The sequence below is a fragment of the Limanda limanda genome, chromosome 23, assembly GCF_963576545.1.
Source record: "Limanda limanda chromosome 23, fLimLim1.1, whole genome shotgun sequence".
NCBI classification, from domain to species: domain Eukaryota; kingdom Metazoa; phylum Chordata; class Actinopteri; order Pleuronectiformes; family Pleuronectidae; genus Limanda; species Limanda limanda.
In genome coordinates, this window is record NC_083658.1 from 582,501 (window position 1) to 607,500 (window position 25,000).

Consider the following 25,000-nt stretch of genomic DNA (forward strand, 5'->3'; position numbering starts at 1 on the left):
ACAAGAGGAGAAAGTGTGTGTGTGTGGGGGGGGTCGTGTCAGTGTAATTAGGCTAATTAAATTAGTGCTCTGATGGACGAGGGAGCACAGCCCCCCCACCCCCCCACACAGAGGTCACTCCCCCCCGACTGGACGAGGCTTCACTTCCCATTCAACTAATTACATGTCTCACAGACACACACACACACACACACACACACACACACACGCACACACACACACACACACACACACACACACACACACACACACAATCAGTGTGAGGGTTTATTAAACATGAAATCACTTCTTAAATTAAAAATAGTTTGTTATTTTCTAACCCTCGTGGAGAATAAACATGAATTAATTAAATAGAAACAGCAGGAAGTTGATTCTCAGATTATTAATTTCTTACAGATGTTGGAGCTGAATTCTTTAAATCGCTCAATAAATATGAATTTGTATTAATTGATCAATATGAGTGAATATTAAATATTCATATACAACAGTAAGTGTTGTACTGGAGGAGAAATATATTTTTTAATGCTCAAACACAAACACATCTACACTAATAATAACGAGACATAAATAAATGAAGACGCACAATCAGAAACACACACAGACACACACAGACACACACAGCTGCAGGCTGCTGTCGGGTTTCAAGCGGCGACAGAAAACATTAAACTCATCGTTCTGCTGGATGATTAAAAAACTGATTAATTTGTGATAATGACGACGAGAAGAACACACACAGACACACACAAAGACACACACACACAGACACACACACAGTGGAATCATTAGAGGATAATAAGGCAGCGTTTAGTGTGAAAGTTTCCTCCTGGGCCGAGAGTTTATGATCTGCTGCCAAACACACACAGAGACACACACACAGAGACACACACACAGAGACACACACACACAGAGACACACACACACAGAGACACACACACAGAGACACACACACACAGAGACACACACACTCCTCTTCCTCTGTTTCCACTGATATTTACTAGTGCTGTCAAACGATTAAAATATTTAATCTAGATAAATCGCAAATTTTTATCTATTCTAAATGTCCCTTCATTTATTTATTTTTCCATAATTTTTTTTTCATTTTAATGTTCTTATCAACATGGAAAAGTGGATTGGCTTGCTTTATGCAAATGTTTTATTTTATTGAAAAAATAAAACAAAATAAAATGATTAAGTGCACATTTCAGGTAAACAAGGACTCAGCCTATAATGCAGTTAAACCATGGCTTCATATTTAATTTTTTTCAAGTTTAAGGAGTACCCTATTTTGAAATCAATAAAACCATATAGCTGCAGCCTAATAGTGTAACGGACTGGGTTTATGTTTATGTTTGGTTTGGTTTTGACGTATGTTCAGTAAAACACTGTGATGAAGGAGCGTTCTGATATCTGAGGGTCAGTGAAGGGGTCGGGGTGGGACATGTGACTGTTTGGACCAATAGGATGGGGTTGTTTGGGGATCGGGGGTCAATGAGGAAGCAAAGTGTTGTTGATTAATTGACTATTATTTACACAAACTGTCACATTGGTTCACAGCTGCTTCCTGCCCCTGTGCTGCCCCCTTCAGGACAAACACGTTCGGTGCATGTGTCAGAAAACCAGCTGCACGTTCAGTGTTTGTAACTTTTCAATCTGCCGTTGACCTCTGACCTCAACAGTCACGTCAAATCAAGAGCCACGATGGTCACAGCCTCTACTACTTCCTGTTGACCTTTGACCTCATGTAGTCCAGGACACAGGAGCTCGTCATCATCATTTATCTTCATCACCTTGAAACTGATTCCAGGTGAAACTAGAGGAGAGAACTTTCGCACGTCGATGGAATTAAACATTTTTATAACTGATTTAATCCAGATATTAATATAGAAAATATAAAATAAAATATAAGATAAATGATGGTTTAAACGCTCCTGACTCCGCCCGACTGGCAGATCCAGGTGGTTAAATCAAGTTCAAGGTCAGACAGCGACTGGATCTGAGGACAGACACGTTCAACTTATCCTTCCTCCTCAACTCGTATCCTTCCTCCTCCTCCTCCTCCCTCCCTCCTTCCTTCCCTTTCTCCCTCTCTCTCTCTCCCATCTCTCCTTCCTCCTCCTCCTCCTCCTCCTCCTCCTCTTCCTCCCTCCTTCCTTCCCTTTCTCCCTCTCTCTCTCTCCCATCTCTCCTTCCTCCTCCTCCTCCTCTTCCTCTCCCTCCCTCCTTCCTTCCCTTTCTCTCTCCATCTCTCTCTCTCTCTCTCTCTCTCTCTCTCTCTCTCTCTCTCTCTCTCTCTCTCTCTCTCTCTCTCTCCCTCCCTCGCTATGATAAAATGTAATTGCTGTCCGGTTGGAGCTAAATAGCCGAGCGGGTCCATTGAGTCTGTAATTGACGAGTGATTAAAGCGTGCGAGTGGCTGATGGCTGATGGCCGAGCGAGCGGGGGGGCAGCGTGACCTTCCCAGAGGACCGGACGCCTCCTAACCTCAGAGCAGGTTCACGGGCTCTTACCGTCCTGGAAGACGCGCTCCACGTTCAGCCCGTAGGTGGCGCAGGTCTCGTAGTAGGTGCAGCGCTTCAGGTCGTTGGAGAGTTTGCGGGCGCGGCCGTCGTCGATGACTCGCGGGTTCGCCGAGCTGATGGCGTCTGAGACCAGGAGGAGAGAAGAGGAAACGATGAGTCACTGCTTTACACGCAGGGATTCGCTTCACAGGGGTTTGATTCCTCGAGCATCTCAAACATTCGAATTTTGTTTTTATTGAATAAAATAATAAACATGTATTTAAATGTATCTGTTTCATACTGAAACAGATGAAAGTAACACTATGGCGCCCTCTGCTGGTTGATGGGAGCTGATGCAGGATATCTAGTGTTTCAGTCTGTGATTATGACATAACACCACTAGATGGTGGCAGAGCTGTAGAAAAACCAGTGTCCCCTGTGTGTGAGTGACAGTGTGTGTTCCTGTACTTATTCTGTGTGTGTGTGAGCGTGTGTGTGTGTGAGTGTGTGTGTGTGTGTGAGTGTGTGTGTGTGTCGGACCTTGCGTGCCGACCAGCACCAGCGGCAGGTCGCTGGTGTTCCTGTAGCTGGCGAGGCGGCTGAAGTAGTGATAAACCGTCTGGAAGCTGATCTCGTCCTCCAGACTGAAGACGAAGATCACGGCATCGACCCACAACGCAAACTGTACAAAAGATATTCAAAAACTTCATGAGCAACCAACTCAGCAGAAGAGGAAGAGGAGGAAGACGAGGAAGAGGAGGAAGACGAGGAAGACGAGGCAGAGAAGTGAAGAGCCGGTGAATTATTCATCTGTTTTCTGTCTAGACTCGTTCACTTTATAAAAATCCATTTGGTCAGTTTGAGAAAAAAAACCTTGACCCACATTCTGTCACGAACATTAAATAAAGACAGAAAAAATGAAAATCATCATTTCACTGAAGGATTATAAATCAGGGGAGGTTTTTAAAATAAACATTTTTGATAAAAAATAAGGTTGATTTGTTTAAATAAAACAATGTGTATATATGAAATATGAATCACTGGTATTTAATGACAGATTGCAGAATGTCACCTGAGGCTCGGGGGGGCCTCCTTCATCTCGGATCAGCAGCAGGTGACTCTGACCGTCGACCACGATCTCCTTCTTGAAACGACCTCCTGCGGGAAAACCAGCAGACGTCAGAGGAGACGCAGGAGAAGAGTCGAGGCTCTACAGGACGATCACAGCTTTACTGATTCATGAAGGATTAAATATGAAGACATAAAATAACTTAATACTAATAAATCATCAGCACGTTGAAAGGGAATAAAATGATTCATCAGGATGAAAGATGTGAAACTACAGAGAATCACCATGACGACAGACGTTAATATTCTTCTCTACGCAGACGATGATGTGTTGATGACAGCAGGATATGACAGGAAGTGAATCACCATTTCAAAATAAAACTACGACACATGAATGACGGAGCTAAATGTTCAGCGTCAGCAGTTGATCGGGTTCAGACTCAGAACGACCTTCAGGAGCCGCGAGGGTCGTTTGTTTACACTTCACTCATCTTCATCGAAGAGGAAGACGAGGGTTCAGCTCAACGACACCAGGAGATGGAACTTATGGATCAGCTGGTTTTATTATTTATCGTACGATGATGAAACACGTACACATTCATTTCCTGAAGAACGATTTCATTCTTGTGTCTCTAACTTGTGTTTTCAGTATTTGTAAGTTTTGAAATCATTAAAATACAAATTGAATCAATCAAGTGTCCCTGTGTGTGTGTGTATATATATATATATGAAACTAATATTCTCATGAAAATATTCTGTAACACACTGAGCTGTGATTCTTTGAATGAAAAGTCAGACTCAGACTTCTGAACTAATAAAGAAACGTGTTTTTCTGTGAGGAGACGAAACTCTGAACCCGACCTGTCGTCGAAGAGCTGCTGTGAAAACCAGAAGATTAATGGAGGGAGGGATGAACGGAGGAGGAAGAGGAAGAGAGAGAGAGAGAGAGAATAGTTACCTGCGTCCACGTCAGCTAGTTTTAAAGAGCAGCCCAGAAAGAAGAGAGGAAACAAAAAGCAACAAAACAAGATGCAGCCAAAGTTAATACGAGAAGTCAAACCAACACCAGAGCAAGAGTTCATCAAGACCCCAGAGAGGAAGAGGAGGAAGAGGAGGAGGAGGGAGAGGAGGAGGAGGAGGGAGAGGAGGAGGAGGAGGAAGAGGAGGAAGAGGAGGGAGAGGAGGGAGAGGAGGAAGAGGAGGAGGAGGGAGAGGAGGGAGAGTAGGGAGAGGAGAGGAGGGAGAGGAGGAAGAGTAGGGAGAGGAGGGAGAGGAGGAGATGGAGAGGAGGGAGAGGAGGAGATGGAGAGGAGGGAGAGGAGGGAGAGGAGGGAGAGGAGGAAGAGGAGGGAGAGGAGGGAGAGGAGGAAGAGGAGGGAGAGAGGGGAGAGGAGGGAGAGGAGGAGGAAGAGGATGAAGAGGAGGAGAGGATGAAGAGGAGGGAGAGGATGAAGAGGATGAAGAGGAGGGAGAGGAGAGGAGGAAGAGGAGGAGAGGAGGAAGAGGAGGAAGAGGAGAGGAGGAAGAGGAGAGGAGGAGGAGAGGAGGAAGAGGAGGAGAGGAGGAAGAGGAGGAGAGGAGGAAGAGGAGAGTTGCCTGAGCGAGAAGAGAGAAGAGGAGGGAGAGGAGGAAGAGGAGGGAGAGGAGGAAGAGGAGGAAGAGGAGAGGAGGGAGAGGAGGAGGAAGAGGAGAGGAGGAAGAGGAGAGGAGGAAGAGGAGAGAAGGAAGAGGAGGAAGAGGAGGGACAGGAGGAAGAGGAGGAGAGGAGAGTTGCCTGAGCAGAGAAGAGAGAAACCACACAGGACGACATGTTCACTCAAACTCTTTTATATTAAATTATAAAGTTTATTTTAAGCTCTTTCTCATCTTCTCCCTGTTATTGGATAAAAGAAAGAAACTAGATTCATCTCTGAAATATCTAATAATCGACTGAGATGATTTATGGTTTTCTGTCACTAATCATCTGATGTTATGATCCTGATCCTCAGAGAAGCAGAAGAAGAACTTTCTCTCCTCAGCTCATGTCTGAGTTTCCCTTCGGCCCTTTGGCTCCGCCCCCGAGGATCAGAATACTTCTGGTCTGTGGCTTCGTGGTCGCGCCGCCGCTGGAGACGCCATCGACTCGCCTCCCAATCAGTCGCCATGGGAAACGGGGCTGGAGCATATTTTTAGATGTGAGGAATTTCCAAACAACACATCGGCTTCCCTCCTCCTTTCTTCTCCTCTTTTCTTCCCTTCTCCTCCTTTCGCTTCTCGTGGTTATGCAACGGTTCAAAGAGGGTTTTTTATTCCTCTGGCGTGGAACCACCACTTCCTGCTCGAGGGGCGGAGCCACGGCTTCACATCAGAGACGGTTCTGAGCCGTTGTTTAGCTCTGAGCTGAGGAGCATCTAACAGTGACTCTGACCCCCAGGGGGCGCTGTGAGGAGAGCAACCACACAGCTGAAGATTAATCAGCTGATCTGTCAACATTTAGGATCTTTCTTCCTTTTTGGTTTTCTCAGGTTTATTTTATTCATTCCAGTTCTTTATGTTTCTCTGGAGAAGAGAAGCTCAGGTGGTGAAATATTAAAGGAACAAGGAGCAGGTCTTTGCCCGGGGGGACGGCAGAATGTCTGGCGGGGCTTGAATATTACATGAGGAGCGTGGTCATCACTGCAGGCGACTGTAACGTACAGTATGAGTATGATATAGTACAAACCTACAGTGAGAAGATATAAACTGACAAACTTAATATTTGTATTTTATAAAATATTATATTATGTTTTATTCAAGTGGTCCTGAGCTGCAGGTAGGAAACCAAACATCAGGAACATCACTTTGTCTCCAACACGTCCGGGGGGGGGGGTGCGTGACGTCTCTTCCTTTCTACACCGCTGCTTATTGGTGGGGGAAAAATCGATTCTGTTCAGTATCGCGATATTTTGCGCCCGTGATACTATCGATACTGGAGCACAAAGTATTGCAATTTTTTTATTTTTTTTATTTTATATTTTACAATTATATATGTAACAGCCCCTGGCTGGCAAAGCATGACGAGGAGAGTTTCAGAGTTTAACAGATACCTCGTGTGTACGTGGAAAGGATGTTCTCCACTGCAGGAGATATAGTAACGTTCCAGAGGAACTTTAACATCTGAGCATGTTGACCAACTCCTTCTTCTGAACAAAAATGACAATATTCCCAAATGAATTTAACATTCATCCATCTGTTTATTTTTCTCAATTTGATTGAAGCTCTAGGTTACTCTTATTTATATGATTATTCTCAGGTTTATGTTACTCTATGTCTGCTTTATGTTACTGTATTGCATTTAAATAATTGTAAGTTATGTGCTGAGAGCTCAGTGTTCATGTGAGAGGTCTCCTATTCAGAAGATAATTACAAAGGTCCTGTGACAAAGTTTTTACACTTCATTTAATGTGTAGAAGACAATGTTGTTCACAGAATTAAATGTGACATTTGAAGTGAGGTGAACAGTCTTATTTTCCTCATTTTTTGTAATGCCTTTGAATAATATGGGGGACATGAATCGCAATAAATCGCAGAATCGAATCACAATACTTGCAGTATCGCAATACTATTGAATCGTCACATTTTTGCCAATTCCCACCACTACCGCTGCTCACATGTGTGTTTGGGGGAGGAGCCACAGTCAAGTGCAGAGGACACTGAGGCTGCTCACGTCTTATTTGAATCCAGCCGCAGGTTATTATTACCACAGTTTTATGAAAGTAACGTAATCTGTTTTTCTCTCCTAAAACGAGACGGGAGAATAAATCTGTTTATGGGAGAGAGAGAGAGTGGGGGGGGACAGGGAGGGAGAGAGAGTGGGGGGGGACAGGGTAGTGTTCTTACCTTCCGGCGACTCCTCCTGGACGTACGTCCCCGTCAGGTACCTGTGCACCAGTGCAGACTTCCCACTGGCCAGATTACCCACAATGCCCTGCAGGGGAGCAGCAGTCAGTTAACGGTGGAAGTTAGAACGTGTGCAGATGTTAGAACGTGTCCAGATGTTAGAACGTGTCCAGATGTTAGAACGTGTCCAGATGTTAGAACGTGTCCAGATGTTAGAGACGGACTCTGATGAACTCACCACTTTCAGCTCGGGCACGGCTCGACTCAGCGTCCACTCCTGACTGTTCACAAACGCATCTGCAACACAGAGACAAGAACCTTCAGCTGAGAGTTCACAGGAGGTCAGTGGGTCAACAGCAAACATGAGGGAGAAAGAGGAGGAAGAGGAGGAAGAGGAGGAGGAAGAGGAGAAAGAGGAGGAAGAGGAGGAAGAAGAGGACCAGGAACAACAAACATCAACCTGCTCAATGCAACCGGACACGACTAGAGAGTAGACTGTGAGGAGGAAGAGGAGGAAGAGGAGGACCAGGAGCAGGAAACAGACCAGGAGGAGGAAGAGGAGGAAGAAGAGGAAGAGGTGGAAGATGAGGAAGAGGAGGAAGAAGAGGAAGAGAAGGAAGAGGAGGAAGAAGAGGACCAGGAGCAGGTAACAGACAAGGAGGAGGAAGAGGAGGAAGAAGAGGAAGAGAAGGAAGAGGAGGAAGAGGAGGAAGAGGAGGACCAGGAGCAGGAAACAGACAAGGAGGAGGAAGAGGAGGAAGAAGAGGAAGAGGTGGAAGATGAGGAAGAGGAGGAAGAAGAGGAAGAGAAGGAAGAGGAGGAAGAGGAGGAAGAAGAGGACCAGGAGCAGGTAACAGACAAGGAGGAGGAAGAGGAGGAAGAAGAGGAAGAGAAGGAAGAGGAGGAAGAGGAGGACCAGGAGCAGGAAACAGACAAGGAGGAGGAAGAGGAGGAAGAAGAGGAAGAGGAGCAGGAAACAGACAAGGAGGAGGAAGAGGAGGTAGAAGAGGAGGAAGAGGAAGAGGAGGAAGAGGAGGACCAGGAGCAGGAAACAGACAAGGAGGAGGAAGAGGAGGAAGAGGAGGAAGAGGAGGAAGAAGAGGAAGAGGAGGAAGAGGAGGAAGAAGAGGAAGAGGAGGAAGAGGAGGAGTAGGAGGAAGAGGAGGACACGAGGGATGAGGTTGATGAGGAAGAGATGAACAAAGCAGGAAGACGATGGTTTATGGTTTCAAAAAGAATAATCTTCAGGTTTCATGAAGACTGATGAAGACACAACTGCAGATCGGAAGTTGACAACTTGTGATGCACAATGCAAGTTGTCATGACAACACGTCTCCTCAGTTGATTGACAGATTCTCAGGATCATGATCACAGGTTTAATAATCTGCTTCATGGAAACTCTTCAGACGAGGTTACAAACATCATGAAGGAGGAAACCTTCTGAGTGTGTGTTTGTTTTAAGATCCAGAGCAGAGAGGTCATGGGAAAGGAGGGGGGGGGTGATCTTCCTCCCACACACACACACACAGTTACTGTCAGCTTTGGTTCAGACCATCAAAGTGTGTGTTATTGAGACACACACAGACACACACAGAGACACCATCAAGTCAGAAACATCCTCTGAATGTTCTAACGACCACTCGGACCCAGCGACTCCTCGGCCAATCAGACGCAGCCTCTGAGACGAGTCTGATCCAGGACCAGTGAACATCTCACGTCCGTCCCACCCTGACCCGGCTGTAAGTAGGCCAGTGGGCCACCTCCACTCAGAGCCCTCCGCCGCTGGTTACTAATTCATCAGCAGCAATCTGTGTCAGCCGGGGGGGGGGGGGTAGAGAGAGAGGAGGGAAGAGCTAAAAGCCTTGAGCCACCTGACAGAAGACACTGAGTTCTCCTTTTATCTGCATCATCCTGGTGCATCGTCCTGAAGGGAACCACACACGTGTTCCTCACGTGTTCCTCACATGTTCTATATGTGAGGAACAAATATCAGAGTGAGTCCATGTGAGGAATCAGCAGGACGATGTGTGGAAGCTTCCCAGAGAGCGAGTGGACGAGGTTTCTAACACGTGACGAGAAACTGGAAGAACTCAAACATCTCAGGATGAAGAAGAGGAGCCGGACACGTAGAAGACGAAGACTCTAAGAGTAAATCAACTTCCAGTGACTAGAACGTTTCTGCTCTTTCTCTGTTCAGTGACTAAACTGGTTCATTGAAATATATTGAGGACAAGTGAAACATAACTGGAGAAACAAAACCCTTCTGGTGAAGCCTGAGGCCAGAAGAAGAAGCTGCTCCACTTCCCATTGACCCACTAGAACCTACAGCTCCTCCATCTTCTGACTGGGACTGTCTCAGAGACATATAGAGTTAGACACAAGGCCGGGAATCGAACCTGTGACGTTTGAGTCACATCTGATCACATTGAAAATACAAAAACTGGCAGATGTGTCTGTTGCTAGGATACAGAGTAAAAATACAACGGGTTTGTTGCTGTTTTCTACCATAAATACATGTGTGAGTGTGAGTGTGAGTGTGTCTGAGTGTGTCTGTGTGTGTGTGTGTGTGTGTGAGTGTGTGTGTGTGTGTTGGTATCTGTCTGGAGAGCATCCAGAGGAGCGTCCCTATTGGCCGGCCGACCCACACAGGGGAACATTGTTGAGGTTTTTACAAACGTGGGCCTGTTGTCGGGGGCCGGCCCCCCCCTCTCTGCCAGGCAGGATGTTGATCCAGCTGCTTCCTGTTTCCAGGGCCCCTCCGGTTTCCCTATGAGCTGGTTCCCAGTCCGAGCCCCTGGCACCGGCCGCTGGTCGACGGTTTAACCAAACTGGTGATTCAGGTTTGAAGGGCGGTTCCTTTACTCGCAGGAAACAGAATCGTCAATATCGTCGTTAAATTAATCGTTTTATCTACGTTTTCATTTTAAAACTCATCCCTGTTGCTATAGTAACCTGCAGAGAAGACGATCTACTTCCTGTTTACGTCACGTGACCAGTGTGTGAACGGTCACGTGACGTGTGAGTTCAGATCATCACTTCAAATGAAACACGCGTGTTGCTGCAGCTCCAACGTGAAGCTGAGTCAGCGATTTACTGAGCGTCGGGATGAAAAGAGACAAACACAGAAACGCTGATTGGACCAAACTGTGACGAGTCAGCACCGGAGACAAGAACACATCTGGGAACATGTGGTGAACACGTCTGAACACACACTCACACACACACACACACACACTCACACACACACACACACACACACACACACACACACACACACACACACACACAGTGCTCGTGTTGTTGTCTTTATTCTGACGGAGGAGGAGGACGACAGGAAGATGGAGGGGATCACAAACCAGGACGTCAAAGACACGACTTTACATCGTGGAGGCAGGAAAGAAGAAGATTCACCCGAGAACCACTAGCAACAGATGACGAGAGAGAGAGAGAGTGATGGAGAGGAAGAATAAAGAGAGAGAGGAATCCAGGGCAGGGAGGAGAACAGGAACAGATGGTAGAAGATGGAGAAGAGGAACTCTTCCACTTCTTCTTCGCTCGGGGACAAAAAACATGGAAATGAGAGCGAGCGTCATGGGAGTGAAAACACTCCTCCATCCATCCCTCCATCATTTCATCCCCCCGGTGCCAACGCAGAGAACTCGGGAGGAGAGGAAGACAAGAGGAGGAGGAGGAGGAGGAGGCCTTCAAAGTAAAGCGTCTCTTTGGTTCTTCCTCAGAGGAACCAGGAACTTGTTCTGTGTTCGTCAGCCTCCGTTTCCACGAAGACACAATTCAATATGTTAAACTGACTCACAACTTTACACAACCTCAGAAACCAAAAGATATAATATAATCTTTAAACTGCCCTGAACCTGAAGACGTGTTGGTGATTAAATCAAACGCCCCCTGTCCTCATCCTCCTGTTACAACAGCGTCCAAATACTTCACTGACATGTTTGTGTTCTTCTGTGGACGCACAAAGAGTGTGTGTTTATGTGAAGGCAGCTGGACGACACGCAGACGCACACACAGACACACACACACACACACGACAACAAGGACCCACAACCTGATCTAACGAGGTCTGAGCTGGAGGCTGCGTTCAAGTTCCATCAGGTTCAAACCCTGAAACGCCACGAGAAACCGCGTGTTGCTGCAGCAGAGCATTGTGGGTAAAGGACACAGGAGGAACAGGAATGTGGGGAAAGGAGAGAAGGGGAAGTGAGGGATGAAAGAAGATGAAAGGATGCAAATGAAAGTTTCATTTCCTCGTTGGGATTTAAAACGTCAACAGTTCCGTCTCCTGCTTCAAACGTGTAGAATATTAAAATACTCATGTTTTAAACATGTGGACTTTTATTCTGAAAGTTCTCAGGTTGATGAGACGGCTCCTGTTCTTTCAAAATAAAATGAAACTGAATATTTACGTATTAAAAAACTAAAATATCTTCAGAATGATTCAGAAGAAAGTGGAGGAAGAGAAAAAGATAAAGAATAAACAAGGTATTGATTCAGGTCGTCGATGACATCACTCGACCAAACATCAACAAACCTTCACGTTCAAATCCTGTTGGACTGAATCTGTGTTTACACTGTGGATCACATGACCAAACACAGCCACGCCTCTTTTCTTGTGGTTAAATTCTTCTTTTCTGAGTCACAACACGACTGAGATTTATTTTTTAAACCACATCGGAGCCTCAGATGGAATCATTCAAATTCAAAAAGGCAAAATTCAATGTTTCTGTGCAGTAAATATAATTGACGAGGAAAATAAAGAAATAAATTTGATTTCTGTATACAAATTAAAACTGTAAAGATATAATCACATCACATGTAAATTAAGTGAGAAGTAAGTCCTGATTTATTATTTTAACTGGAAACATTCGGACGTGTGTTTTATATTATAATGTTTTATTACTTGGATGAGTTGTGGTTTTTATTCCAGATGTTTATTACGTCAATAAACTGTTAATTTGGCAGATGACATTTCTTCGGTGACGTGAATTCTCAAACTGACGAAGCAGGAAACAGAAGTTTGGTTGTTTTTGCCTCATTAGTGATTTAATGGATTTACTCGAGGCTCTAACGTTATTTTCTTTCTCGCTGTAAAAGACTAATTTCCGTCATTAGAATCTTTGTGTTTGTACAAGTCGTCAAAAGGTGTGAAAAGAAAATCAGCAGCCGAGTGTTTAACTTCCCTGAGGATCATAAAGCTGAAGGTGAATAATAGAAAGCAGCTGCGTTGAGTCGACCTCTGAAGGACTGAGGCCTGTGAGCAGCCAATCAGACGCTCCGGTTCGCTGGCGAGCTGCTGGTAATTACCACAAACACACACCAACACCCTGCGGGGGGGTGTGGACCTGATTGGTTTCCTCTGGCCCGGAGCCCGGCATCGAGAGGCTGGCACCAGAACTCTGCCCGGCAGGCGGCCTGCAGGGGGCGGAGCCTGCACGGCCATCTGCCAATCATCATGCTGCGTGTTTAGGGTTCAAGGACGTTGACACTTGAAAATAAACACATGAAACCCTCAGTGTGTTAACGTGTGTTGAACTGTGGAGGTCAGAGGTCAGAGGTCGTCGTTCACATGGGGACCAGGACAGGTGACGCTTCACACACGTGTCACATGACCACACACTCATCCAGCCTGCTGCTCAACGAGTCCCGGCGACTTCACCATGACGTCAGCGTTCCACCGCCGCACCACAACACCGGCACGTGTCCCGAGGCATGCTGGGAATCCAGGAGGAGGAGTCAGAGTCAGGGAACTGGTTCTTCCTTAAGAGGAGGTGAACAAGACCAACATGTCTGTTCTGAGTCACACAACTCAAAGAAAACACACAATGACAAACCTCCATGTTTTAAACACACAGGTCTTTGATGATGTGATGGAGGAACAGCTGACGTGACTCCTCCTCCACGTGTGACAGCTCAGGAATGTGACTCATCGCCCGCTCGACTCGTCGGGTCTTAACGACAGGTTGTTCACTCGTCTGTCAATCAGCCCACGGGACACAGAGTGAATATCTGGCGTCGGACATGTTGACAACATCCTGACAACAAGCAGCTTCCTGTTGTGAGTGGTTCACTTCCACTGGATCATAGAGTAGAAAACACGCTACTGGCTGCAGCTCAGCGCCCCCTGGAGCCGGGACAGGGTTAATGAAGGTCACAGGGCAAAGACCCCACATCTGGTAAAACCCTGCGACTGGTCAGTGTCGCACAACGTCCACGATCCAGGTTCTAAACCAACAACAACAACGTTAACACAACCAGAAGGAGCTGAACTTAACTAAATATGTTAAATAGCAACAGTCAGTTGTGTCTTTGTTAGAGAAATAGAAGAAAATCAGTTTTTTCCATCAGCTCGAGACTTTTCTGCTAAATGAGAAGAAAACGTCGTCTGTGACAACCCCCCCCCCCCAAACACACACACTTAAATACACACAGACACACACACAGCCCGGGGTGATGCAGGCTGGCAGGTTTAAATGGATGATCTTTGGTAAGAACACACACACTCAGACAGCTGCAGTGACACTATTGTCTGAACACATACACACACACACTCTCTGTGGGATCATGGCTAAAGCGTGGCGGATCAACCCCTCGGGGCGAGGTGGTGTGTGTGTGTGTGTGTGTGTGTGTGTGTGTGTGTGTGTGTGTGTGTGTGTGTGTGTGTGTGTGACGAATCAGAGCGGCGCTGCCTCATCAGTCACACATGACAACAGATCTTCTCTATTCTGTGCACATTTAGTAAATACAGTTTTTCCCAGGAGCAGTTTTTATTGTGTGAAGTGAATAATAATAAAACTAATAACCTTTTTTGTGTTATTATATAAATTAAACTCCAGTTAGTGCTGACAACGATTAAAAATGCCCAAGAACAAATAATATTAGGGGTTAACTTATATTTATTATAATTTTATTGATTTCTGTTGTTTTACTTTGTAATTAAACCTGTTTGACGGGTTAACGACACACACACACACACACACACACAGACACACACACACAGTTATTCCTCATGTTTACAGTTTGTTTATGGAACAAAGCAGAAGTGAGTGAGTGTTGTGTTTAAAATAACTACACTGTGGTCACACACAAATTCACACACACACAAACACACAGTCAGTAATCTACTGAAAACAGCATCGTCTGGAGAGGGGAGAGAAGAGAGAGAGGGGAGAGAGAGAAGAGAGAGAGGGGAGAGAGAGGAGAGAGAGAGGAGAGAGAGAGGAGAGAGAGAGGAGAGAGAGGAGAGAGGAGAGAGGAGAGAGGAGAGAGGAGAGAGGAGAGAGGAGAGAGAGAGGAGAGAGGAGAGAGGAGAGAGAGGAGAGAGGAGAGAGGAGAGAGAGAGGAGAGAGAGAGAGGAGAGAGAGAGAGGAGAGAGGAGAGAGGAGAGAGGAGAGAGGAGAGAGGAGAGAGGAGAGAGGAGAGAGGAGAGAGGAGAGAGGAGAGAGGAGAGAGGAGAGAGGAGAGAGGAGAGAGGAGAGAGGAGAGAGGAGAGAGGAGAGAGAGAGGAGAGAGGAGAGAGAGGAGAGAGGAGAGAGGAGAGAGGAGAGAGGAGAGAGGAGAGAGGAGAGAGGAGAGAGAGAGGAGAGAGAGAGGAGAAGAGAGAGGTTCGCTCTGGGAAGGAAAGAAGGTAAAGAGGGTAGAGAAAGGAAGTGAGAAAGGGGGTTGGGAGTTAGGAGAGGAGGGATAAAAATGAGAATATAGATATTAAGGGGAGTAAGGGAGGATAAGGGATGGAAGAATGAAAGGTAATAAGGAAGGAGAGATAGAAAGAGGAGGTGAGACAAAGATGGTTTCCTCATATCTCTGATTGATGACTGAGGGGTTTTATTAAAAAATCTGATCCTCTGGTATTGTGGGTATTTCCTCCAGATGTGTGTGTGTTCACTCTTCACACAGACACACACACACACACAGACACACACACACACAGAATCTGATTAAAGCCTGAGGAAGTGGAGGCAGGAAGAGGACGGCAGGCGACCAACCGTGCACCAGCAGAGACAAAGGCGCTGTGCTGTGATTGGCCGATGTGATCAGGTGGTGAACAGAACCTCGTTAGTGAGACGTGTGGTTCTGATGGGACCGCCCTCAACTCCCATCATGCACTTCAACAACTCCACTCTCTTTCTCTGGAACTTCCTGTCGCTTCGACTCCACCGACTGACTTCAGGGTCACGTTTCCGTTCTGCAGGAGGCGAGATGGAGTCGATGGCGTCGACCTCTGACCCCGGAGGGCGATGTGCGTCTGGGCCTGACCGGCTGCTTAGTATTCACATCACACGCGTTGTGGAGCTGAATGAACACACACATGCACACATCCAGAGCGAGAGGGGCAATTACAACAGGAGGCCTCCCGGAGGTCGACACGTGACCCGGCGCCGCTCGACCCCGACACGCCAGAGAAGAGAGAGAGAGGGAGAGCACGGGCGAGGGAGAGCGACAGAAACACGAGGGAAACTTTCTCAGTTCTGTCCAACTGAACGTGTGAATATCTCTCCTCCCGTCTGAGCTGCAGGTGTGAGAGAAAGAGGACGTTTGTGTGTGAGACACTGAACAATGAGGAAGATGGAAGACGTCAGCGAGGGCGGAGCTAAAAGAAATGAACCAATGAAACTTCAGACGAGAAACAGAAACACGAGAAGAGCCGTTAACGAGGATCAGGACCCGTCATCGATACAGCTCATCAACACGTGGGGGTTGTTTGTAATAACTCGTCCCTGCAGACTCACACATCACACCACCAACACAAGGACACACACTGACCTAAATATCAGCCTTTTAATCAGTCGCACACAACCCTCCCCCCACCACACACACACACACACACACAGACACACACACACAGTGGTGGTGTGTCGGCAGCCTGCCAGCAGCTCTCACCCAAATCAAATAAAAGCACCATCACAGCACCAGCTCCTGACTGGTTCATCATCTACACACACACAGACACACACTAGGAGTAGTGCAGCACAACTACATGTCTGATGGTCTTATTGTGTGTGTGTGTGTGTGTGTGTGCCGTATCACACACTTCTAAACGTCAATAAATCATCATTTAGAAGAATAACCAGATTTCAGCCTCAGATGAAAAGAGACTTGATTAAATACGTTCACACTGAAAACGATCTGAAGGGAACTCCACATTAATACATCTTTAAATTCAGATTGACTGTGTCTGAAGTCCCTGGACAACAATGATCCTTCTATCAGGACCCAGAGAATAAAAATATGTTATTAACAAATGTATCATCAGCACCTCTATCATCTTACATGTCCTTGTTTTAGACGTCACACAATCGATGCATCCAGAAAATAATCTGTAGAACGATCGATAATGAGAAGTAACATCATCATAGAAATGAAAACTGAGGCAGCAGCAGTTTTAAGGGTTAATTTAGAAGCTGAGGACACATGTGGCAGTGTTTAGTTTGTTACACACGCACACACACACACACACACACACACAGACACACGCACACACACAGACACACACAGAGTGTAGTTCAGGTTAATTTCAGGTTTATTAGCATCTTCACATGAAGCTTCTCTCTGCTTCCTCTCTGATTACAGCTCCCTTTGTTCTTCTAACATCCGCTTCTGCTTGGAAACATGATGAAGAGGAGGAGGAGGAGGAGGACAGCTACATGACAGTGTGTGTGTGTGTGTGTGTGTCTGTGTGTGTGTGTGTGTGTTTCAGCCTGCTTACATCATGTGTTAAAGCCGTCCTGCACCAGAAATCTGTGCATTTTAAAATCTAAACTCAGTGACACTCTGCTGCTTTGGTGGATCCTGGGTATCAAAGGGTTCAGAGTGTGTGTCTGTGTGTGTGTGTGTGTGTGTGTGTGTGTGTGTGTGTGTCTGTGTGAGTTGCATCAGTCGGTGTCCTTGTCGTCCGCCCTGCGATGGATTTGATCCTTATGTAAGAGCTTAAAGCGGCGGGGGGGCAGAGAGTTGTGACACCGCTCAGCCAGCAGTGGATTACAGGATGTACAGCTAACACGTAACCAGGACAACAAACACACAAACACACACACACACACACACACATAGTTAGCATACGTCTGTGTTGTAACTGACTTACTACAAAACACTCAGGGCCCTAAACACGAGGGATGACTCACGTGTCCTAAGTATGACGGACAGGTGAAGCCATGACACACAGGTGGAAACACAACTGTGTGTAGATGTTGTGTAGCGTCACGTTAGAGCAGAAGAGTCACTGAGACGAGGACGAGTTGTGTCTTCAACAGAGACCAGCAGCAACAGGGACGAGTTGAAAAGTGAAATGTTTTAATGTGGGCGTGGCCTCGTGTTGTGTCCTCACAAGTCGAGTCAAACACACACTACACACTACACACACACACACAGACACACACACTGTCATGTTACAGAGAGGTCGTCTCTGAAGCAGAAAGGCTTAGTGGTGATACTTCACTGCTTCCAACGGCTTGTTCAAATAAGGGAGCACGTCCCTGAAACCCCCCCCACACACACACACACACAGACACACACACACACGGAGGAGGAGGAGGAGGAAGTGAGGAGGAACGGGGGGGGGGCAGGGGATGGGGGAGGAGGAGGGTGAGGACGCACACAGACCTCCCACACATGCTCTCTCACCCCAGGACGACCTCTGGCACGGGGGTGACACGGCCGTCGGCTAATGAGCATCGAGCGCCTATAGGCGGGGGGGCAGGGGGGCGGGGCATGGAGTGGAGGAGACTGGGAAACGGGACGAATGTGGCGGCACCGCTCGGACACGCCCACACCCGACAAGCCAACGCCACCGAGTCAGAATCATGATCAGCTCATTCGGTTCTTCTGATCTTCAGATGTGAAACTCAATCTGGAGAATTCCTTCAAACTCATTTGTTCTCTTCTCACATTTCATCTCACTCCTCTTCCTCAGCTCCTCTTCCTCAGCTCCTCTTCCTCAGCTCCTGTTCCTCCTCTTCCTCAGCTCCTGTTCCTCCTCAGCTCCTGTTCCTCCTCTTCCTCAGCTCCTGTTCCTCCTCTTCCTCAGCTCCTGTTCCTCAGCTCCTGTTCCTCCTCTTCCTCAGCTCCTGTTCCCTTCTCTTCCTCAGCTCCTGTTCCCTCCTCTTCCTCAGCTCCTGTTCCTCCTCTTCCTCAGCTCCTGTTCCTCCTCTTCCTCAGCTCCTGTTCCTCCTCAGCTCCTGTTCCTCCTCTTCCTCAGCTCCTGTTCCTCCTCTTCCTCAGCTCCTGTTCCTCCTCTTCCTCAGCTCCTGTTCCTCCTCAGCTCCTGTTCCTCCTCTTCCTCAGCTCCTGTTCCTCCTCTTCCTCAGCTCCTGTTCCTCCTCAGCTCCTGTTCCTCAGCTCCTGTTCCTCCTGTTCCTCAGCTCCTGTTCCTCCTCTTCCTCAGCTCCTGTTGCCTCCTCTTCCTCAGCTCCTGTTCCCTCCTCTTCCTCAGCTCCTCTTCCTCAGCTCCTGTTCCTCCTCTTCCTCAGCTCCTGTTCCTCCTCTTCCTCAGTCAGCTGCTTCCAGCCTGTGGTTCACATTCACACTGTGGTCTGCTGGATTTAACACACTGCTGCTCAGTGTGCAAAACACACACACACACACACACACCATTGAAGGTGGACGGACAGGAATAGAGACCGAGTCCCAGTCGGACTCTTACAGAACCAGTACCGTCCTTGGCCCAGTTGAGATGTCCCAGAATCCTCAGCTCCTGACCTCTGACCTGGAGACCAAACTCCACAGATCTTCATCACTTTGTCCTCAACTCTGTTCTGTTACGTTAGCGTCTGCACCTGCTAGCTAAATGCTACGTGCTAACTGAAATCAATCGCAGACTAGTTTGATGATTAAATAATCATTTCAAAATCAATTGATGGTTTGATGAGTATAAAGCTGCTTAAGTTATATTCATTTGTTTATATCAATGCTCCTACTGGGTCGTGTTGGGAAGAGGGGGAACCAAGGAGAGGAGGAAGGTAAAGTAGGAAGAAAGGGATGAGACAGCAAAGAGAGGGAAGGGAAACAGCAAGGATGCATACATAAATCATAAGGATGAAGGGAAGATGAGGAGAGGAATCCAGATGAGATGGAGGAAGAGGAGGAGGAGGAGGAGGAGGAGGAGGAGGAGGAGGAGGAGGAGGAGGAGGAGGAGGAGGAGAAGCAACAGAAAAGAAATAAAAAGCACTGAGGAAAGAGGAGGAGAAGGAAGGCGAGTCTGAGGAAACAAAAGTAGGTAAACATGGAGGAGGAGGAGGAGGAGAAGGAGGAGGAGGAGGAGGAGGAGGAGGAGGAGGAGGAGGGTCGCCTCTCCGTCATCCCTCCATCTCTTTTCTCCCGGCAGCATTTCTCTAATAGGATTTTCTCCCTATTATATCTTTTGTCCTGGAGACTCAAGTATCTGAGGCTGTGTGTCCACTTGCTCTGCTGTCTCTGTGGGGACACGTGAGGACACACGTGAGGACACGTGAGGACACGTGAGGACACGTTGTCCACTCGTCCCTTTGAGGGTAAACAGCAGAGTGAGTTGAAGCAGTGAGGGTCCTCACAGAGATAGTGAAGCACTGTGTGAGCAGAACTAGTTTATGTATAAAGAGAGAAGATCAAAAGATTCAACCAGCGCTTCATCTGCAGGAGCAACAGAGCTGCAAGTCAAGGTATTTGATGAGAGTGTGTGTGTGTGTGTGTGTGTGTGTGTGTGTGTGTGTGTGTGTGTGAGTGTGTGTGTGTGTGTGTGTGTGTTAGAGAGAGTGTGTGTGTGTGTGTGTGTGAGAGAGTGAGATAGAGAAGGAGTGTTTTCTCAGAGTCGAGAGGATAAACTGATGCAAACCTCAAACAAGTAATTGGCAACCGTGCGTGTGTGTGTGTGTGTGTGTGTATCTATGTGTGTGTGTGTGTGTGAGCGCCTTCTGACACACATGTCGTGCACATTACTTCTGCATGGCTGTGGATATAGGTCACACACGCATATACAGATCGTCCGCCCTTAAAACACACACACACCCTCCACACACACATTCCCTGACATTTACTCCCTGTGGCCGCTCGCTGAGACACACACACACACACACACACACTCACACACAGACACACAGACCAACACACACACACACACACACACACTCCATGAAGACACAGTGAGGTCAGGGTGAATGGGTGTGGTTGGTTGACGTGTGTGTGTTTGTTTGTGTGTCTGAGGATCTTCTGAATAAAACCACATTATTCTCTTCATCCATTGATCTGATGAATAAATTCTCCATCAAATGATTTGTTGCTTTTTCAATGTTACGACGTTTGTCTCGAGTTCAAATAAAAACACGGAACAGTAGCTGCCAGGATATTAATATCAGACACGCGCACTGACACAGAGAAGAACTATCGGCACAGAAGAAGAAGAAGAAGAAGAAGAAGAAGAAGAAGAAGAAGAAGAAGTGATTTGAGGAAGAGAACATCATGAATCAGCTTCATAGATCCCATGTCCCACCTGGAGGTTTTCAGAACATCTCTACACTGAAATCATTTCTCTTTAACGAGCTCTTCTATAGTTCATCTCCTGCAGCTTGAAGCAGAGTTTTAAAGACTTAATGTTTGTTTAATAAACTTAATGTTAGTTTAATAAACTTAATGTTAGTTTAATAAACCACCAGCACACACACAGGTTCTCTCCACAGCTCTGGACCTGTCACAGGACGTCATGTGGCAGCTCACTGGAGGATCCTTCTACTGCCTCTCTGACCAGCACTCAGGAATCCTAACAATGTGGAAGATCAACCCCCCCCCCCCCACAACCACACACCTCCACCCACAACCCCCCCGACAGGACAGTTAAACCTGTAAGTCGACCTCCGGGATCAGGAACCTGCCTGAGGACAAAAGATAAAGATTCTCTTCACCAACTGGGACTGAAAACCTGATGTTCTCAGAGCAGGAAGCTGAACCTCCAGGTGATGTCACTGGTTGAACTACTTCCTGTCACCTGCACATCTGGGGGGGCGGGGCTACAGACGTGCAGACGACTCCTTCTTCTATAAACCACAGAATGAACCAGCGTCTGAAGTGTAAACCATCCACAAACATCAGGCTCCAGTTTCACCAGATCCAGAGAAACACTTTCACTGCAGAGTTTCACAAGATCCTAAATGTGTCGTTTCTGCACACACACACAGACGCACACACAAACACAGACACACATACACACACACACACACACACACACACACACAGACGCACACACAAACACAGACACACACAAACACAGACACACACACACACACAAGACACAGCAGGATGAATGAACTTGATTAGCTGCAGAGGTGACAACGTGTGAAACTGCTGCTGCAAACATCTGGAGGGAGGCTGGTGGAGAGAGAAGTGACAGGAAAGCACATCTGTCTGTCCATCCCTCTGTCTTTCTATCTGTCCCTCTGTCTTTCTATCTGTCTGTCCCTCCCTCTGTCTTTCTATCTGTCCCTCTGTCTTTCTATCTGTCCATCCATCCCTCTGTCTTTCTATCTGTCCCTCTGTCTTTCTATCTGTCCATCCATCCCTCTGTCTTTCTATCTGTCCCTCTGTCTTTCTATCTGTCCATCCATCCCTCTGTCTTTCTATCTGTCCCTCTGTCCCTCCCTCTGTCTGTGTGTCCCTCTGTCTGAACAGATCCACTTCCTCTCTCGTCATGTTTTCCATTCGTGCCCTCTGGATGGAAAGAGGATGCTGAGGGTGTGTTGTTTGTGTTGCTGTACATATGTGTGTGTGTGTGTGTGTGTGTGTGTGTGTGTGTGTGTGTGTGTGTGTGTGTGTGTGTGTGTGTGTGTGTGTGTGTGTGTGTGTGTGTGTCTGTGTGTGCTGCACACCTCACTGAAGCTGCTGCAGCCACATGACCAGACGATAAAGATACAAAAATGTCCTGGTCTTCAGACTCAAACTTCTGCTTCTACCTCATGTTTCCTCCTCGCTGCTCTTTCCTCTTTCAGAACGTTTCCCTGTCGCTGGGTTAGGGTTAGCTTTGTGTCTCAGGAGGTTCAACAGACTCATGAACAGACTGATGAACAGACTGATGAACAGACTCATGAACAGACTGATGAACAGACTCATGAACAGACTGATGAACAGACTGATGAACAGACTGATGAACAGACTGATGAACAGACTGATGAACAGACTGATGAACAGACTGATGAACAGACTGATGAACAGACTCATGAACAGACTGATGAACAGACTCATGAACAGACTGATGAACAGACTCAGTTCACTTCTCACTCGTCGCTGTCAGAGAAGAACTGAATCCTTTTCATTCTCAGGGTAATGAAAGACAAACAGCAGCGTGTGGTCGTCACTGACACAACCAAACATCACCCTGCTGTCCAAAACAAACACAGACTCACACACACAGACTCACACTGACAGACTCACACAGACACACACTGACAGACACACACAGACACACACACAGACACACACACTGCTCCTTGGGCCCTGCTGTTTCAACCTTGACAAACTCTCTGTGTGAATCCACTCAGTTTAAAATCACGTTATGTTTCTGAGTGTTTGAAGAAGGAAGCTGAGGCTCCGGGACCCAGACCTGGACCTGGACCTGGACCAGGACCTGGACCAGGACCAGGACTCCTCTCAGGACCCGGACCAGGACTTGTCTCAGGGGTCAGAAGGTCATTAGAGGAGGAAACGACCACGTGTCTGAAGGTGAAACCACCGGAGGAACTGAACCCACAGTGAGGACCAGGGACCGGACTGAGCCATAAGGGAGTTACACATTCAGACCAAAACCAAAACCACTCGGTGTTTCCTCCTGTGAAGGAAACGGTTAAACCCTCCTGACAGACGAACACAGACAGAGATCAGAGGTTTTACCGTCGGTGCTTCCTCCTCCGGTCACGCTCTCCGTGCTGGACTGGGACAGCCCCGCCCTCCTGCTGCGCCGCAGGGACCGGTTGGCGCCCGGGCTTCCCACCGGGGTGGAGGTGGCCCCCCCGTCCCTCCTGGAGAAGATCCCGCTGAAGAAGCGAACCAGGCGCCTGTCACTGGAGCGCCCGCCTCCTCCGCGCAGGAACCCGCCTCCCGACGCGTCCTTCTCGGCCGCCAGGCGCTGCAGGTCGCTGTTGTCCAGCGTTCGGTTCTTGCTGCCGCGAGCTCGCTCCCAGCGGCTCAGCTCGCTCATGGAGTCCGTCTTGTTCAGGACGGCGCCGACCTCCAGGGTCCTGCTCTTCTCTCTGGTGAGGTCCTTATGGCGAGGAGGTGGCGGCACGGCGGCGGCCTCGGGGGTCCCCTCGCCGCCCTCCGGCCCGGGGGTCCCCTCGCCACCCTCCGGCCCGGGGGGCCCCTCGCCGCCCTCCGGCCCGGGGTCACGCTCGATGCAGCCGGAGCTGCTGTGGTGTTTGTCTCTGGAGAGCGCCCGCAGCCGCAGCAGCTCGCCGCCCGTCCAGTGCCGGAAGCTGAAGCTGCGCCGCAGGAGACCCGGGGGTCTCTTCGGGGGGGGGGTCTCAGGAGACGTGACTGTACCTGGGGTCCCGTTGGTCCTGGAGTGAGACATCGTCCCCTCGCCGTTCAGAGCGGCGCCACAGCTCCTCTCCTCCACGCTCTTTGCCTTCAGGAGCCTCTTCCTCTGCTGAGCGTCCTCCAGAGCAGCTTCTGGTTGAGGAGCTTCAGAGGAGGTCTGCTCTGGATCCTCGGCTTCCTGCCGCCGGCTCTCGGGTGGAGGGTCCTCCGGCCTCTGAGGCGAGCTGCTCCCGGGGGTCTCCCTGCTCCCGGGGGTCTCCCTGCTCCCGGGGGTCTCCCTGCTCCCGGGGGTCTCCCTGCTCTGCTCTGCTAACGGGCTGGTGGTCTTCTCCTTCAGCTCTCTCTGCTTCCTGGACATCTTCAGCCTCCCCAGCTCCAGCTGCCCCGTGCTGAACGTCCTGAAGTTCCTCATGTGTCTGTGAGACGAGGACAAGTCTTCGTTCTCGTCCTCCACCTCCTTCAGCTGCTCCAGCAGACCTCCGCGCTGGACCTCCACCGAGCCCTCCCTCCGGAAGGCGCCCGCCTTGGGGTTCTCCGCCGGCCGGGGGTCCTGCTCTCCGTCCTCGTGGTCCAGACTCTCCCTCTTCACCAGGGTGAGGGAGATGCGGTAGACGGTCTTCCTCTGCGGCGTGCCCCGGTCCATCCTGTCCGAGACGCTGCTGTCCAGAAGGTACATGCTCCTGCAGCAGGTCCACACCTGAAGGGGTCTGATGAAGACCACCTTCAACCCTGCTCCTGAAGAAGCTGCCCTCCCGTTGAAAACACTTTAAACAGCACAACACCAAACATGGACTTCCGTCTCATCCAGATGTGCAAACAGCTCTTTGACGCAGGAAACACATTCCGTGTTGGTCCCAGCGGAATCGAACCGGCGGCTCCTCCGCTGGAGCCCGGGTCCAGCAGCCTCCGTACCGGGGAGGATCGCTCCTCCGGCGGGCAGAGAGTCCTCAGCACCGGGTCTCGTCGGCCCGGGGTCCGGCTGACAGCTCCGGTCTCAGCACCGGGACTTAGCACCGGGACTCCTCCGGTCTCAGCTCCGGGTCTCAGCACCGGGACTCCTCCGGTCT

General features: G+C 48.5%; 1 protein-coding gene across 1 annotated transcript in view; it reads right to left on the reverse strand.

The window, feature by feature from the left end:
* The window catches only part of agap1 (ArfGAP with GTPase domain, ankyrin repeat and PH domain 1), a 101,776-nt gene that overhangs the window by 55,163 nt on the left and 21,613 nt on the right, over positions 1–25,000 (reverse strand). The window contains exons 3-7 of the mRNA XM_061066905.1: positions 7,663–7,721; positions 7,425–7,512; positions 3,571–3,656; positions 3,039–3,180; positions 2,508–2,642 (exon numbers count right to left, since the gene is read on the reverse strand). Of these exons, the coding sequence (XP_060922888.1) occupies positions 2,508–2,642; positions 3,039–3,180; positions 3,571–3,656; positions 7,425–7,512; positions 7,663–7,721 (510 nt within the window). The remainder of the gene's footprint in view (positions 1–2,507; positions 2,643–3,038; positions 3,181–3,570; positions 3,657–7,424; positions 7,513–7,662; positions 7,722–25,000) is intronic.